Genomic DNA, 18174 nt, shown 5'->3' on the forward strand with positions numbered 1-18174 from the left:
AGGACCTGAATGTAAATAGTGTTTTTCTCAGTTCAATATGACTGTCACCATGCTCAGCGACAATTCATGTTATTAACTGTGTTTCATAAAGCAACATCATTTCCTGTACCATCTTTTTTACCGCATTGTGAGACCCTCGTGTGTAAGAACTACCACCTCGTATAGTCCAGAACTTCTTTTGCTCGCTGACAGGTACAAAATGTCACGTAGCAAAAAAGGGAAGGAATGACAACAGTTAATATTTTTCATATCACGTAAGAATAAAGACAAAGACAGGAGCCCATTGCCATCATTCCGCAGCAGCTCCCGTGGACCTGTCAGCACCCTCACTTTTCTGTGAACGCAGCTCCAATCATCTGTTTCGACTCTGCAGCTGAAATATTACTGCTGGCCTGCTCACGCTTTATTCATCCACTGATATTTTATTTATCTCTTGCAGACAGGATCCAAATGGCGAGAGATTTGCCCGTCATAAGAGATCAATTGAGCAAGACACCTGTCAACAGTCTCATCTCTCAGAATGAAATATTCCACTAAAAGTTTGATCATAAACCCTAAAAAACTACTCTTTTAAATATGATCCAAATTTTGGTAGACTGCATACAGTCTAGCTGGTTCTCTGGGGTTGAGTATTTAAGCCATAACCATGGGTACAAAAACATGTAAAATATAGGGGAAAAAGAAACCATACTGAAATAAGGCAGAGAGTTTGTAAGGGTCAGACTGATATAATAAAAACAGATTTTATTCAAATCAGAGTTGAATGTTGTTTGGTATTGTACTCTAAAGCTTTGGTGGGTCTTTACCTAAAAAAGAGTTGTAGACAACAGGGGAAAGCACTTTCCATATTTTTTTTTTTTTTTTTTTTTGTTGATGGCAAAGGCTGCATTCAATCCAGCACAGTCTCATGACAATTCACAATAATTTGTGCAAGGTGGCGAAATCATAAGATATCCTACGACTTGGCTCATACAGAAATATATGACTTTTATTCCCATAGAGACCAACCAATCAACAAACAGAATTTCAAATCAATACAATACAGGCAGTGAATTTTAGCTAGCCTCCTATCCAACACTTTATTTTAATAAAGAATATATCTGTGAACAAATTTGGTTACTAATTCCGAATTTATGCAATACAAATCACAGATGTACTGTATGTCAATAACCTGTAATACGCTTCCCTTGTCTCATTAAAAACCAAATTATTTTCTATCTCCTGTGGCACACAAAAGATTTTTCCTATTAAAACCATTGTTAGCTTTAGGGTTTGGTTTAGATTTGGCTTAGGGGTTAAACTTAGGAAAATCATAATGGCATAATTTGTGGTTTAATTATTTTTCTCTATGGGAGTAAAATAAGTATGTTTTTGTATGAACCAACTCATAGGATTTTGTATGATTTCGCTTTCTCATACCAAATATTGTGACTTGCCATGAGACTGAGTTGGTCCAATCAAATTTATAGTGTTTCTGTAATTCATACATGTTGGTGGAAGTTAGCCAAACATGGGCAGGTTGCTTCACATCTTTGACATTTTAGTTTTATTTTGTATGATATATGGTAATTTTGCCTCTATGTTGGGTAGTGACTTAATGTCCAGTGTAATATCTGCTGCAACCTAGTCTCATAGAATGAACGTTACTATAACTACAGTTTTGCAAACTGAGTTTTACATGTCTCGTTCTACATTTCGCTTCAGGTTCCTGGAGGAATTAACAGTAGAGGCGCTACAACAACTGTGTGTTTTGTTCACTTTCACACAAATCACAGGAGCAAGGCTGATTATGACTTTATAAACACATACTTTTCACTCTATTATTCTATTACTACACACTGCTATGTTATGATATCGAAACACTTCTACTCTAACGCATCAAAACTATACTTTTTAATGCTTGTATTACAGACCCACCTACATTTACACACTTATTCCAATGGGATTATCTTGCGTGGTAGCTCACCTGATGGAGTGTTGGACTTTAGACTATTTCTAGTATTGATGCTCCAGTCCAGCCAAGCATGTAAGCTGACACGTGAGCTCAAAGTGCTATAGAAGTGACACGAAATGACGTGGCTGCTTCAGAAAATTTGCTTTTCATGTCACATTTGCTTTTAGAACACTATCAGTTAGGATTAGGTGTTAGTTTATGGTAAGAATGTCTGTTTTGTTCACCTCTAAATTGCTTTAAAGACACAATTGGTTAGGTTTAGGTTAAAGTTTTAGGTTAGGGAGGTAGATTTTACTCATTAAAACAACCATCTGCATGAATAGCTACACACACTTAGTAAATAGACAACATTGCGCATCCATGTGAAATATCTCATGTATAGTGATGTTATTTAATTTAATACAAAATGTTCTCCGTGTGGATTAGTGTAATGGTGAATCATGATTCTATTAGAATGGAATATCTGGCCACATGAAGTCCATTGGGATCTAGACGAACTGTAAAACCAGCTGATTATCATTCATGAGCACTTGGCATTGCAACCCCCCAAAACCTCTGCTTACATAAATTATATTGTCATTGTTTCATCAAGGTAAGCCTACGAGCTGTTTACTTAATTTAATGCATATGCAAACAAGACTGACTGGAAAATGAGAACTTGTTTGGCATTTTAAGCACTCTGACCTGAAAATGACAACTTACTGTGCCTTCTCTCCTCCTGTGATCTTCCCGGAAGACCTGACTAAAACCTTACTAAGTTGTTCATCGATTGCAAGGATTTCAGGACCCATAAGGACAGGCTCTGGAGATTAAAGTTTCTCAGACTAAGGGAAATTATCTGATATTGTTCCATGCTTGTACTGTGGCAATTCAAATACATATTTATGGCTATCGAACAGAAAATAAATAAATGAAAGACAGAAAATGGGATGCTAAATTACATGGGAGGATAAAACTATATTATATATATCTGATAAATTATTCAATACAATATCAGTCCACATTGTACAGAAAAATAATTATACACAATTACTGTCTGTCATCTTCAGTGAAATGACTATTTCTTTGAAGAATATGGGAGGTTTGGATGCTAACTCAAACCTGTTTTGGCCACAATAACCATTTAAAAAAAATTTTTGTATTTGTGTGTATGTGGTACTTTGCCATTACTCTCAAAAAAATAGCTCTTTGGCTGAACTTGATTCAGTCGTGGACAGTGGTTCCATGTGTTTGAAATGAGATATGCCACATCTACCTGTCCTTATCGTTAGCTCAAGCTCCACTCTTCACCATAATGGTAACACCAAAAACTCCAGCATAACAGAAACTCTTCTAAATATCAGCATACCAAAACATTAAACACTAACGTCCTGGTTACTTTTGTAACCTCCGTTCCCTGATGGAGGGAATGAGAAGTTGTGTCGATGTAGTGACACTAGGGGTCACTCTTGTGAGCCCCAAAACCTCTGCTTTTTTGAAAAAAGGCCAATGAGAATTGGCGAGTGGAATTTGCTTGCCACTCCCCCGGACATACGGGTATAAAAGGAGCTGGTATGCAACCACTCATTCAGGTTTTGTGCTGAGGAGCCGAGACCAGGTCCTTGCCATTTCAGTGGGTAGTTCAGCGTTGTGGTAAGGGGGACACAATGTCTCGTTCCCTCCATCAGGGAACGGAGGTTATGAAAGTAACCAGGACGTTCCCTATCTGTCACTCACTCGACGTTGTGTTGATGTAGGAGCGTGAGATCCGAGAACCACGTCTGGGTGGGCCAGTAGGTTGCTACTAGGATGACCTGCTCCTCATCCTCCCTGACCTTGCAAAGGGTCTGTGCAAGTAGGCTCACTGGAGGAAATGCATATTTGCGTAGTCCAGGGGGCCAGCTGTGTGCCAGCGCATCTATACCGAGGGGTGCCTCGGTCAGGGCGTACCAAAGCGGGCAGTGGGAGGATTCCCGGGAAGCAATCAGGTCTACCTGTGCTCGACCGAATCGACTCCAAATCAGCTGGACCACCTGAGGGTGGAGTCTCCACTCTCCCCTGTGGGTAACCTGACGTGACAGCGCATCCGCTGCGGTGTTGAGGTCGCCCGGGATGTGAGTGGCTCGTAGCGACTTGAGGCACTGCTGACACCAGAGGAGGAGATGGCGGGCAAGTTGTGACATGTTGGAGGCGGCTTGTCCAGTAGCACCGCAGGCCACAGTCATCAGGAACGACGTAAACCTACAGGCCCTGGACGGGAGCCTCGGGTGCCCGTGCCAGGTGGTGGCGCTCTGCGGACACAAGTGCCTTATCCACCTGGGAGATCACCGATCACCCCCTGACCGCTCCACCATTGAGGGTAGTGAGAGCAGGGGAGCTGAAAGACTGGGACCGGGCAGTAAATGGTGCCTCCCATGATCTTGTCAGCTCCTCGTGCACTTCAGGGGAGAGTGGAGGGTTCCACTCTAGCCCGACGCTTTTGGCCGCCCGGGAAAGCATGTCCGTCATTTCCACGTCGGCGTGAGACTGGGCGTCCGTTCCCGAAGGAGGTGGTCCCATTGATGTCCCCAAATCGCCCCCAGTGCTAACCGACGTGGCCTCAAACCTGTAGGTAGAAGGACCGGTGCGGGGAGCCGCTGGGGTGGCTTGCTTCCTTACGTGACCGCAACGTTGCCATGGTCATATTCTCGCAATGAGGACATGACTCATCCACGAACGATGTCTCCGCGTGGGCAGTGCCCATACATGTAAGACAGTGATCGTGGCCGTCAGAAGCGGAGAGATAACGACCGCAACCAGGAATAACACACAAACAGAAAAGCATCTTTAAAAGACGTTCCGTGTGTGTGCCGCTCTTTTTGTGAATGAAAATATACTCTTTTAGAATATACTCTTCTAAATATCTCTTATTTTCGCTCTGCCGAAGCGCCCAGGGGCGTTCTCTGCACTCCATGGGTGCAGAGGGGGAGAAGCCGCTGAAATGTGCCTTAAATCCAGCAGCTTTGAGGTGCGTCTTTGGAGGGAATTGAATTCAGTGCACTGAATACAACCTCTCGGCTCCGAAGAGAAAATCTGAATGAGTGGTTGCATACCAGCTCCTTTTATACCTGTATGTCCGGGGGAGTGGCATGCAAATTCCACTCGCCAATTCTCATTGGCCTTTTTTAAAAAAAGCAGAGGTGTTTGGGGCTCCCAAGAGTGACCCCTAGTGTCACTACATCAACACAATGTCGAGTGAGTGACAGATAGGGAACAAGTATCCCCCTTTACATTCATTTAGCACAAAAACACATAAAATAACAATTAATTTTAACATTTACTCTCCCTATCATGTCCCATGCAAAGCATGCTAAGAAATAGAAAACTCTGCATGGTTTCATCAATGCTACATTAACAGCACAGAAAGCATTAATGTAGTCTCAGCTCAAATGGATTAAGTAAACTTTAATTTTTACAAATTTAAATAGATGGAATACAATCAAATCAAGTTGTGACAAAATGTTCTAGAATTGTTTTGCTTTAGTTAATTGAACAAGCAGCAAAATCCTTTTTTGAGTGCGCTAGCGTGTTCTGGGTGCTTGCTGTGTATTTTGGGTTGTTTCTTACTGGCCCAAGTGAAAGTTTTTGAATGTTTTTATGCATAGCTTTTGGTCCATGCCAGTTTCAAATGATACATTACCAATGTCAGATGGCAAAGTACAAACATTTTTAGTCTTTTGCCACATGATCAAAACATGAATCAAATGTGTTTAATGATTTCCAGAAACACTTGCTGAAGCCTCATATTTCATTATTTAGTGTCTTGTTTCTATTAGCCAGACACAGGTTTGCCATAAATCTACATTCTTATGATGCACTGAAATAAAACATTTACTTCAACTACTTCACTTGACACAGAAGGTCAGCTAACTGAAAAGATGACATTCTGTTGAAATGAATTCATTTGATTAGTTTCTATTCATAGTCTGAATTGTGAGGTTCTTCTCTCAATAACAGATCTCTAAAAACAAAAATACAAAAGCTGAGGTTAAAGCTTGGGCATTTGTGTTAGTTGCTAGGTCTTCTGTACTTAAATGTGAAAAATATGTCTTGTTAAAACATAAAACTGAGTGTGATTTAAATGCATAAACAATGTATTCATTTCATGGAACAGCTGAAATTGGAAAGAACATTCTAAGTACCAGAGCCAAAAGGTGGTTCATCTGAGAATATAATTTTTTTTCTTGTTAAGCCATAAACGTAATTGGATTATGTTCTCATTGTGACATTATGGGTTATTTATGGTGTGATAGGCCTAAAATTCAAATGATCTGATTAGAATGTTATCTGCTCAATTTCCAAACATTAAATTCTGGTCAACTGAATATCAAACAGTCAGTTATTGATGATCTAAAGTCGCATGAAACTTGGTTGAGTCTTCTACACAGAATTTATGCCATGTACTTGTCATTGACAAAACATGGCTGTGTCCCAAAACCTATTGAGCTAACTTGCTGATTGATGCCTACTTAGGCACTTTTCTCAACAGATAAAAATACAAACAAAAAACAGATCAAATATTTCATTGATTTGTCAACAGACAAAAATACAAACAAAAAAAACAGATCAAATATTTCATCGATTTGAGACACTCTTCATAAGCAGGTAGAAAGTGCGTTAACAGCAAATTATACTGCCTGCAAGTCATGTCAGAATGACCTTATTTAAAGTAAGTACAGTATTTACTAGAATGTTCAATTACCAATATGGGGGTATCAATTAAAAATAATTGTGGAAGCTCATCAGTATTGAACATAACAAGCTATTAATTTTAATTGTGAATTTTGATTTTAGACATTTTAACTGTAGAAATGAGTTTTTAGACATTTTGTGTACTGCTTATGAAGAATAGCAATAAAGCTTGCCAAAAAGTGCTACTCACTTAGTCGGTTTATGAGGCAACAGGCTCATGCAACCTAACAACATTTTCCATCATGTGACAGCATGAGAATAATAAAATACATAGAAAGAGCATTAATCACATACCTAATGCACAACTAGCATTAAAAATGCTTTCTGTCTTTGTAGGGAAATTAAAAAGAGAAAAAATATGAAATTGCCCAACATGTCCATTTTATTCTGATCAAAATTACTTAATTACAACTTTTGAACTTTTAAGTAGGAACTTATCAGAGGTTCTTGAAGGCAGCATTACATACAGGTGTTCCACGCAAATGTGAACTGTACGACTGTACAGTTACTCAACTGTGAGTAACAATGCTCACAGTTTATGTTACTATAGCAATCTGATACTCCATTGAGCACAACAATTATGTAGAACTCTCAAATATTGGATGAAATAGCCCCATTTTTTTTCTTAATTACATGAAAATATTTCCGTGTATAATGTATTCAGAAGTCTGCGTAATTTCACCACCTACAACTCAAAGCCACCTTCACTTTGGGAGCATGCTTATGATGCCAAAATAATGCTGTCTATGTATCACCAGCTCTCAGTAGGATTTTCAGAAATCCATTAGCCTGTGCATTATGTTGCGAACATGATGACATATTCACTGATGATAAAGCCATAACAAACGTAGTATGTCATGATGACAATGTAATTAAACTGAGATTTAGACACAGTCAGAGGTGAACATGTAGCCACATACAGTCTGTCAGAACAGAAGTCTAATGTATCACAGTTTCTAGAGAATGACACCAAATAAGTGAAGCAGGAAAAGAGATGTGTTTTGTCTGATGTGAACTATTCATTTTCACTTGATTGTGAGGAACTTCTGAGCATGGTTTTATTATAGTGTACTGCATGCTGTAGAGATATGTAAAACATAGCCTACCTGAGCAAATGTGATTCCAACAACCTCTGTTAAAACCATTAAAATAAACTACAAGAATGATTTCAGACCAATGTATATTTGTACCAGTGCATAGAATAGAGTTGGGGAATAATGTTAGGTTTTGGGAAGAAATCACAGTTTTTCAGGATGTACAGAAATGTAAAAGCTTTTATGGACGACTTGGGGCACATACTAAAACACAGCAGCTTTCCCACTGAAATATGTTGGTTAATTTTATAAAACCGCTTAAAAGAAAATTTATTAAGCTACAGATGACCATAAGTGTATTTCGGAGGTGTTTAATTAACTGCTGCATATAAATGGGTAGGGACATATATTGTTTTACTAAACAACTAGGAAGATAGGAAGGACAAATGGGGAAGCAATAATTATATCTCAAATCATCCTGTGTAAAAAATAATTTGACCTTTTAGTTATAATATATCATACTTAAAATGTAGAGTTATAATAACTGCCCTGGATTCATCTGGTTGAGATAACTCAGTTATCCAAATCTTTGATGGCTGTGGTGGCTCAGCAGTTAAGACTCTGGGTTACTGATCAGAAGGTTGGGGGTTCAAGCCCCACCACTGCCAAGATGCCACTGTTGGGTCCTTGAGCAAGGCCCTTGACCCTATCTGCTCCATGGGCACTGTATCATGGCTGACCCTGCACTCTGACCCCAGCTTAGCTGGGATATGTGAAAAAAAAAAAAAAAAAAAGAATTTCACTGTATTTGTGTGATAAATATAATTAAAATGTAGGGTTATAATAACTGCCCTGGATTCATCTGGTTGAGATAACTCAGTTATCCAAATCTTTGTTGGCTGAACTTGTGATAAGTTATGAACAAAACAGTTCACCTGAAATTAAATACGAGAGACTTACACACATCACAAACTGTTTGCTGCTTTTAGTTATGCTGTTGGTTGTTGTGTTTGTTGTCACTTTCTGTTATTTGTCATTTAGCAATAGATCAAAGCTCATATTTTTTACTTAATAATGTGTTTGATGATTGTCACAATCATTGTGATTTGCATGTAAAGTGTTGAGGCCCATGCATGTCTCCTTGACAAGCTTAAGTCTAAATATGTTAGAGAAGTCTAAATATGTAAGAGCAATCAGACACTGGTCTCTGACCATCAACTGGCCTTTTACCATCAAATGGCAGTTTATTTTACTTCTGACCATGGGATAGCCCTAACTACTTCTATGGTTACCATCAGTGATAATTTAAGTAATTGAACTTCTATTTTTAGTTTGAATTGAATTAAAAAAGTAATTGATTGTCCTAAGAAAGTCAAGTTTACTTAAAAAGATATTATGCTCAGGGGCCTGGGTAGCTCAGCGAGTATTGCCGCTGACTACCAACCCTGAAGTCACAAGTTCCAATTCAGGGCACGCTGAGTGACTCCAGCCAGGTCTCCTAAGCAAACAAATTGGCCCGGTTGCTAGGGAGGGTAGAGTCACATGGGGTAACCTCCTCGTGGTCGCAATGAATGGTTCTCGCTCTCAATGGGGCGTGTGATAATTTGTGTGTGGATCGCGGAGAATAGAGTCTCCATGGTGTCACGCACAGTGAGCCACGTGATAAGATGCACGGTTTGACTGTCTCAGAAGTGGAGGCAACTGAGACTTGTCCTCTGCCACAAACTAAAAATATTAGATATATGGGAAGAAAAAAAAACACAACTATAAGGTAGGAAGGTAGAGCTTTGTGTTGGTTTCTGCTAGTTTTACTGATATGTCTTGACACTTGGTAGCACAAATGCTTTACCAACCTACATTCTGTCAGTCAGTTGCTTTGATTTAAAAAAGGAAAGATGAATCCAGAATCTTTGTGGGATATACAAAGCGCCTCTGGGCAATGTATTTGTATACAATCGATAGCCAGCTTGTTTTTTAATTTGTTGTTCAGTAACATAATTTGCTGCTATCGTCATGAAGAAAATTATTTTCCCTAGCCTGCCCTTTTTTCAAAGCTGACAGATAGTTAGTTCTGAAGTTGGGCAGGTGCTATATGTATCCATGCTTAGGCTACTAGTAAGGTTCTTTACAATTTTATTTATTTATTTATTTATTTATTGTTTTACTTTTTATTTCAGTTACTTTGTTTCTTGTTTTGAACGGCCAGCAAGTCTAATACAAGTCTCACGAGAACAATTTAAATTGTAATGGTCATAAATGACAGAAGCTGCATAGTATGATGACCCAAAGATGACAAGTTGCACTATCTTTCCATAGTTGGGTTACTTACTATGTTATATTTTAACCCAACTAGTTAGGTTTTCGTTTTTTTTTTAAACTAGCTTGTCTAAATATAAGTCTCACAAGGATAATTTAAATTGTAACGGTTGTAACTGACAAAAGCTGAATAATGACCCAAAGTTGGCAAGCTGATATCTATTCATAGTTGGCCTACTATATCAGGTTATTTTTAACCCAACTAGTTTTTTTTCTTTTCTTATTTTGAACAGCCACTAAGTCTAATACAAGTCTCAAGATAACAGTTTAAATTGTAACTGACAGAAGCTGCATATGACCCAAAGATGGCAAGTTGCTTTATCTATTTAAAGTTGGTTTAATAGGTTAGGTAATTTTTAACCTAACTAGTTAAGTTTTTCTTATTCTGAAGTCAGTAAGTCTACTACAAGTCTCAAGATAACAGATTACATTTTAACGGTCATAACTGACAGAAGCTGCCTAATATGACCCAAAAATGGCAAGTTGCTTTATCTATTTAAAGTTGGGTTACTAGGTTTATTTTATTAACCCAGCTAGTTAGGCTTTTCCTTATTTTTAAACCTCAGCATATCTTAATAATTCTTGCAAAGACCTTTTAAACTCTAACGATCGTAACTGACTGAAGCTGCTTAGCCAAAGTTGGCAAGCTGATATCTTTCCATAGTTGGCTTACTACGTTAGGTTATTTTTAACCTAACTAGTTAAGTTTTTCTTATTCTGAACAGCCAGTAAATCAAATACAATCTCAAAAGAAAATTTTATATTGAAATGGTCATAACGGAAATAAGATGACCCAAAGATGGCAAGTTGCTTTATCTATCCATAGCTTACTACGTAAGGTTATCTTTAACCTAACTAGTCAAGTTTTTTTTTTCTTCTTCTTATTTTGAACAGGTAGTAAGTCTACAAGTCTCAGGAGAACAACATTTAAATTGTAACGGTCGTAACTGACAGAAGCTGCCTAATATGACCCAAAAATGGCAAGCTTCTTTATCTATCCATAGCTGGATTACCATGTTAGGTTGTTTTTAACCCAACTAGTTAAGGATTTCCTTATTTTTAAACCTCAGCATGTCTAAAGAAGTCTCGCAAGGATCTTTTTAGACTGTAACACAACTGACAGAAAACGCTTAAATGAGCCAAAGTTGGCACGCTTGTATCTTGCCATAGTTGGCTCCGTTAGGTTATTTTTAACCCAACTAATTAGGTTTTTTATTTCTTATTTTGAATAACCAGCGAGTCTAATACAAGTCTCACGAGGACCATTTAAATTGTAACGGTCGTTAGCAGAATGAGCTGCAAAAGCAACCAGAAGTAGAGAAGGTACGCTATCTATTCATGTATGAATAACTAGGTAGATAATTTTTTAAAGGAACTAGTTTTATTTTAAATTAGGTTTTTGTTTTTCCAGTAAGTGAGATTCGCAAACTAGTCCGCCTCAGAACACGCTTTAATTTCCTTCAGCGTGTTGACGACTTTAGTTTCATTTCTGTCCACAAGCCATTCGTGATCCTTTCTTAAACTGAGAATAGTGATATAAATTAATTCGTTGATTCAGACTATGCACTGTTTAGTTGTGTCAGACTCTCTGAAAACAGTGCCACGGCGGGAGGAGGCGGGGGAAGGAGGAGCGAAGCCTTTCAGCGCTCTCCTCTCCTCGGCTGCCTCATCCGCCAGTGAGCGAAGGAGAGAGTGAGAGAGTGTGGAGCTCGCTGTGGGTGAGCCTGACACTGATGCGCTCTGAGTGAAAGAACGCAGACCGGGGGCGAGACACTGTAGACGAGAAGCTCTGCGCAGAGCTGCATACAAGACTGATATATATAAAAGCAAGACGAAAGGCTGTAAGAAAAGGAACGCAAACATTGTCTAGAAAGAGAAGATAGAAGAAATCAGCGCTCCTAACTTTAAAGGACCGCAGTGAGTGCGCATCATTGCCTAAGTCACCCCTCACAGCTATGAAGGTATTCCCACCGACTCCAGCGATGCGACCCGGACTGCTGCTGCTGATCTGCGGGCTGCTCGGGTTCGGTAAGAGAATTTGTCCATTGACCCATGCATGCAAATTCACCTGCAGGTGAAGTGTCAGCCACTTTAGACGGAGTGAAAAGTGCGCAGAGTGCCTGCACACATTACTTGTCCGGGTTGTTTTTATTATAACGTATTTATTTGTGAATGATAATGCTATCTATCCTATGGATTAGGAGAATACGCTATTTCTGTGTGGATGTGGAGGGTCGTCGTTCCCATCGCTTGTGCCAGATTTGTTACAGGTTTGCGCGCATCGCTCGTGCTATTAATATGAATATGACACAGATGTCAGTACATGTAAACGACACTCAAACACACACTGATGCATCTTAGAAGTATATTCAATTACTTAAAGTATATATAGTAGCATAACTTTCTATGTTGACCCCCAATTTTGGGGAGATGCCTTAGGTGTACCTCCAATTTTCCAATCACTCATTCATCCCATTCCTTTATCCTTCTACACCGGATATCTGCCAGAAAATCAAAGGAAAGGTGATGCTGTATATGTGTCTTTGTGGCTGTTTTTGGAGTTTCAATGAGGTAAGGACCCATTGTTAGCTATTTCAATCTTCTTTGGTGACCTAAGCTTTTCAGGTGTATAGAAAAATCTCTTGTATAGCCTACAAGAGCTTTCTTTTAAAGCACTGCTACTTCTGAACCTTCCCGGAACCTATCATTTGTGATTCTGTGTTATTTGATTGTGTGAGCCTGAAATAACCTGAAGACGAAGCCCTAAACCAGTGGCGGAGCTAGGGGGTGGCCAGGGGTGGCCGTGGCCACCATGGACCGAAGCCTGGCCACCCCATTGGCCACCCCGCTCGCAACTGTCGTTTTGGTCATTTTTTGTCTTGGGCACAATTTAGTTTTTAGAGGTGGAACTGTTTCTGTACAACCGCAACACACAGGAGTCTTAACATGTGCGCACACCAAGGTCGCCGCACCTCTCTGTCCCAGGTGTCACTATATTCCCCCCCCCCCCCTGATGATATGGAAATGCTGCCTGAAAATTTCTGTGCCACTGCAGACTGATCGCTGGCCCCTGCCAGGCCACCCCTGTGAAAACTCCTGGCTCCGCCCTTGCCCTAAACGCTGTCATTTAAGGTCCAGCTTGGACCAAACTCCTCATTTGAATAGAAAACTCGCAATAAAGCCTCCGGTATTACTCCCACATGCACACTTGAGCGAATGAACATCAAATCTCAAGAGGCTTTCTGCTTTATTACTGCTTTTTATGAGTCTGTGTGCCGAGATGTTAAGCCTTGCAGGGCTCCGTTTTTTTTTCTTTACCTACTTCGCATGAGTCTTGAGAGGAAGTGCTTTGCCATCACTCTGAAAATCATTTTTTATGACCCGAGAGGAAACACTGACAGGATTTTTGCTGCAGAGTTGTGTTTACACCATATGCACACAGTGTTGCACTTCAGTGGCTTCGAACTTCTGAGTTTAGACACTGATGATATACTGCAGCCCCCCTCCTGTTCCCATCCGTGCTTAAAGTTTGTTGCTTTGCAGCCTCTCACCTCAGCTGTAAACTGAGAAATATTTCATAGACAGTTTACAAAACTATACGTTAAATTAATAATCAACTCCTCTCAGTCAGCTACATGAGAGATTGATCCGAGTAACTGCGATTTATACTCGTATCTCTGACAGGCATATTCTGGTGAGATGAGATGCTATCAGGTGAGCACGACTGAATGTTTGTACCAGCCCCTTGGGGCACTTTGTTAACCAGTGCCAACTATTGTGTTACAAATGAACACTGGGTTTATTTAGCATCTCCTGACAGTTGAATCGGAGTGCTGTGGCCGGGGAAACAGAAGGAGAGGAAAAGTCGATGTGATCTGACACCCTTCATTATATCCCTTTATCTGCGTTGCAGCCCCGCTGAATCCCCATCAGTGAGGGCGAGCGGCAGATCTTTCCCCTGCAGCGACGAGGTACAAACTCATTTGCGCTTGGCCCTGACTCCACTTATAGCTCTCACCTAACAAGGAGCAGCCAAGGACCCCGTGAAAGGGACCCTCAGGCGGACTGGCTCAAAGAGACCAAGAGCGGTCGTCATAGCAAGTTCAGAAACAAGCACTTCTTTTAAAATGTCACTTTGAATGAATCAACGAGGTTTAATATCAGCAATGCCTCCTGCGGGCTCTCGCATTGTTCTTCGCACATCACACATTTCAATAATCTCAGAACTGCTGTGTTGAACTGAACTAATATTGAATTTATTAGACTCCCCCCACCCCCTCTCCTCACTCCACAACATCCTGATTGCTGCAGAGGCATCATGTTTCCTCTTTAAGTGTCATAAACACCATCAGCATTGTCAGCAGTGGTTTGCAGCCATGGGGGCAGTGTAGCCCCGCATGGTTTTATGCAGCCCACACTCTGCCATACAAGATACTGTCAACGCTTGCTAACAATTATATTGCAATCAGAGGTTGTCTTTCATAAAACGTGTACTGTGGAGGCATCTCAGATGTTGTTTTACAAGCACGCTTTGCCTTTGTGCAGATGTCTTTTAGCGACTTGGATTGCATTATGTACATTTATGTAGGCAAAATTATGTTTCGACAGAAGCTGTAGCGTTATGATAATGCTGGAAACCAGTGTTTTTCTTTGTGTTAATTCAAGACGTTATGCTTTTTTCACACTTATTTAAGTAAGGGACGCTCTGATTAGGGTTTTTATAGTCGATAAATCAGATATCGATTTTATTGTCATATGATCGGCTGATACCAATCCTGATACTGGTCATTTAACCATTTATCAGGAGTTCTGTTAAAACTGGTCATGTGTAAGCTTGCTGCTCTCTGTCAATTTTAACTAAAATTTCCTGTTAAAAGTACCACAGCTGTTGCATAGTTTTACAAAAATACTGTAGATTGGTTAATTGATATTTTTTAATAGGCCTTAACAAGAAGACTTACACAAAATGTGATCTATATTAGGATACAAAGGCCTGCAAGGAATGAGGCACATGCTGCTTCCGAAAACAGTACGCCAATGGAGAAGTATGTCCGTATTCATAAAGCATTAAGCAAGAAACTCTGGGATGACCTACTATTTTCGGCGAGATTCTGAAGTGTAGATCGAGTGATAATTTTACAATCCCATAATCCATTGGGTGCTCAAAAATCGAGTTCAAAATGCCTGATTTAAAAGAACGGTGGTAAACTGTGAGTTGGACGGCTCTTCTCAACTGTAAGTCATATCAGAGACTATTTAGCAGAGACTGGCCACTTCTATTCAAATTAATTGGAGAAATTGGAGCGCCCAACGGTCAACGGATGTAGAAAAGGAAGTCCACCATTACAGAGCTAATCACCTTTTTGATACAGACATTGCCTGTCAATCAACCAGATAACGTGCATGCGCATTAGGCAGACAAGCCGGGATAATTGCTTTGTTTAGCGTAATCTGAGGTAAAGAAGCACAATTTATGATACCAGTGTTGTCAGATTTTACTGATGATTTGAAATATGTTCTTTGATCGTAATCTTGACCAACCATTTTGGAGATTTCGGTCTTTCCCCATTCAAGTAGACAGGAGCTGCACTTGTATGGCACTTGTTTACAAAAATAGCTGCCCAGCCTGCCCGAGAGCATTCCAAAGATGGCAGCTGATTGGACTGACTTGCTAAAAAGACTTTGGTGATATATATACCAAGAAAGTTGTTCCTCGTGCTTAAATGGTGCTTGTTTAACAAAACCAGAGTAGATTATTTTCATGGTTATTTTCGAGAAGTGCGTCCTTCATCAAATACAGTACCCACTGTGACAGTATGTGATTTCGGACACAGAGTTAGTGTCAAACTGAGGTGTCAAACTGATACATAGATGTAAAATAAGTTAAAAGTGACAGTTTTGATTAGTTTCACATATGTATTTGTGTGGCTTCATTGGGAGACACACTTTGAGTTTTCGTCACATTGTACTGTTTGTACTGTGTGACTATACAGAAAATAAAGTGATTTCTGGATTCCTACATACATTTTGTCCTGGGATGACGGATATAAATAATCGGATGTTTATCGAGAGTGGGTAATTGAACACACAAATTCTAGTTTAAATGAGGGAAGTATTTTGTGCCCATTACTGCGTGGTTAACTTGCATTAAGACGTCTTTTTTATGTAAGTGAGTGTAATTTGTGTTGAGTTATAAAAGCCTTTATTGTAGAAGATTGTATTGATAAATACTGTAGGTTTATAGTGCATTTTTAACATGTTGAAAATGCTGACTTTGGAGGCTGTATTAGGAGGTAGGATGAAATAAGGTGCTTTTTAAACTGTCCTCTGACCAGTTTCCATAAGAGTTTCATTCAACTAGAAACTCTGCCATTTAAACCATTAACTGATTAGGCATTAAGACAGCTGCCTATGTTTTCGGATGCAGCCAAAATTCAGATAAAACAGCCCTAGCAAAAGTGTAGCTGTGTCCTCTGTCAGTGTTATTGATTTTTTTGTTGTTGCTGCTATTGAATCATGCGTCAACAACATCAGAAGAAAAATGGCCGATATTAGATGATGTCACTACGGGGGTACTTTTATGAATGTGAATGCAACATGGGAAAATTCTCATCGGCTGTGCCTCTCCTCGTAAGAGTTCTCATCTAGAAAGTTACTATGGGAAAAGTACTGGGACTGTAGGTGGGAAAGGGCCTTTAATTAATTTAGTCCCTCTTTCATTTAAAGGAATAGTTTACCCAAAAATGAAAATTCTCACTTCATTTACTCATCCTCATGGCATCCCAGATATGTATCATTTTCTTTCTTCTGAAGAACACAAATTAAGATTTTTAGAAGAATATCTCAGCTCTGTAGGTCTATTAAATGCAAGTGAATGGTGACCAAAATTTTGAAGTTCCAAAAAGCACATAAAGGCAGCATAAAAGTAATCCATATGACTCCAGTGGTTTAATTAATAAATTCTTCTAAAGTGAACTAATCAACTGTGGGTGAGAACAGACCAAAATATAACTCCTTTTTCACTGTACATATTGCCATTGCAGTCTCTAGGCACAACAGTGTTAATCTCATCAATGAAATCACTAACGAAAATGTTCTTTGAGGAAGAGATTTTTGATTTCGTCAGTGATAACGAATATGAGACGAAATAAATTAAAGCATAGTATTGACGTAAATATAACAAGAAAAAAACCATACTGCAAGATATTAACAGTACAAGATATAAACAGAAGAAGAAACATCTAGAGAAACATCTGTTTATAGAAAAAGATATTAGATATGGATTAATCTAATCTAATAATCCAGTATGTTGGGGATTTCCACGCTTAATCTGCATGAGTTGAATGCTAAACACCGGCCAAATGCTTTAAAACAGGTCAATTACCTCACTCAAAAGCATCCTTTTTATACATGAGATTAATCACTAAATCTACAACATATATGTAATATTAAAACATACATCTACACAGACAATGAAGTGAATGAACCGGTTAACTTGAACTAAGCTATGCAACACGCTAGTCACAATATGCCTAACTTGCGTTGCGTAACTTGTGTTGGGAATACGCTGTTTCTGTAAAAAACACTCTACATGCAATGCGATATCCTAAACTGACAACACACGCAAATTAATAAGTCTCTAAATCTTGTCATTTTTGTCAAAAGACTAAAACTATGATTAAAACAGTGTAAAAATTAACACGATCATGTGATCTAAAGCTCGATTACACTTCCTACTGCTTGATGCATGCGCAGAGCACTAGGTGGCGCTAGGAAGTCGAAAGGAGAGGAGTCAAAATTTATTTTTGTGGAATATTCCTTTAACTGCCGAATTAAGTTTGTTGTCTCACAACATTCGGCCAATATTTCCTCACACCCATGATGACACAATAAAGATGCTCAAGTTTTAAAGGAGCACTGCAGATTTTGCAACCAATGTGACTGGTTTATGTGATCGGCCAAATTATGAAACTACCGATCGAGTCATAGGAAGTAAATATCAGCTGATACCAATCAGTGAATGATCAAGAGGTGCATCACTTAAGTATTAGTTTACAAAAGTAAAACCAGGAATGATAAGATTATCTCTAAGACCTTGTGGTTTTTCACCTCATGTTGAAGATTCTGAAAATACCGATGTTCATGAAGCAGACTCGTGGT

At 39.3% G+C, this 18174-nt stretch overlaps 1 protein-coding gene across 1 annotated transcript in view; it reads left to right on the plus strand.

Annotated features, from left to right (window-relative positions):
• Positions 1-11710: 11710 nt before the first annotated feature.
• Positions 11711-18174, plus strand: part of kirrel3a (kirre like nephrin family adhesion molecule 3a) — a 200862-nt gene continuing 194398 nt past the window's right edge. Inside the window, exon 1 of the mRNA XM_051685589.1 lies at positions 11711-12042. Within this exon, the coding sequence (XP_051541549.1) occupies positions 11970-12042 (73 nt within the window). The 5' untranslated portion in view covers positions 11711-11969. The remainder of the gene's footprint in view (positions 12043-18174) is intronic.

Source organism: Myxocyprinus asiaticus, chromosome 43, assembly GCF_019703515.2.
Source record: "Myxocyprinus asiaticus isolate MX2 ecotype Aquarium Trade chromosome 43, UBuf_Myxa_2, whole genome shotgun sequence".
NCBI classification, from domain to species: Eukaryota; Metazoa; Chordata; class Actinopteri; order Cypriniformes; family Catostomidae; genus Myxocyprinus; species Myxocyprinus asiaticus.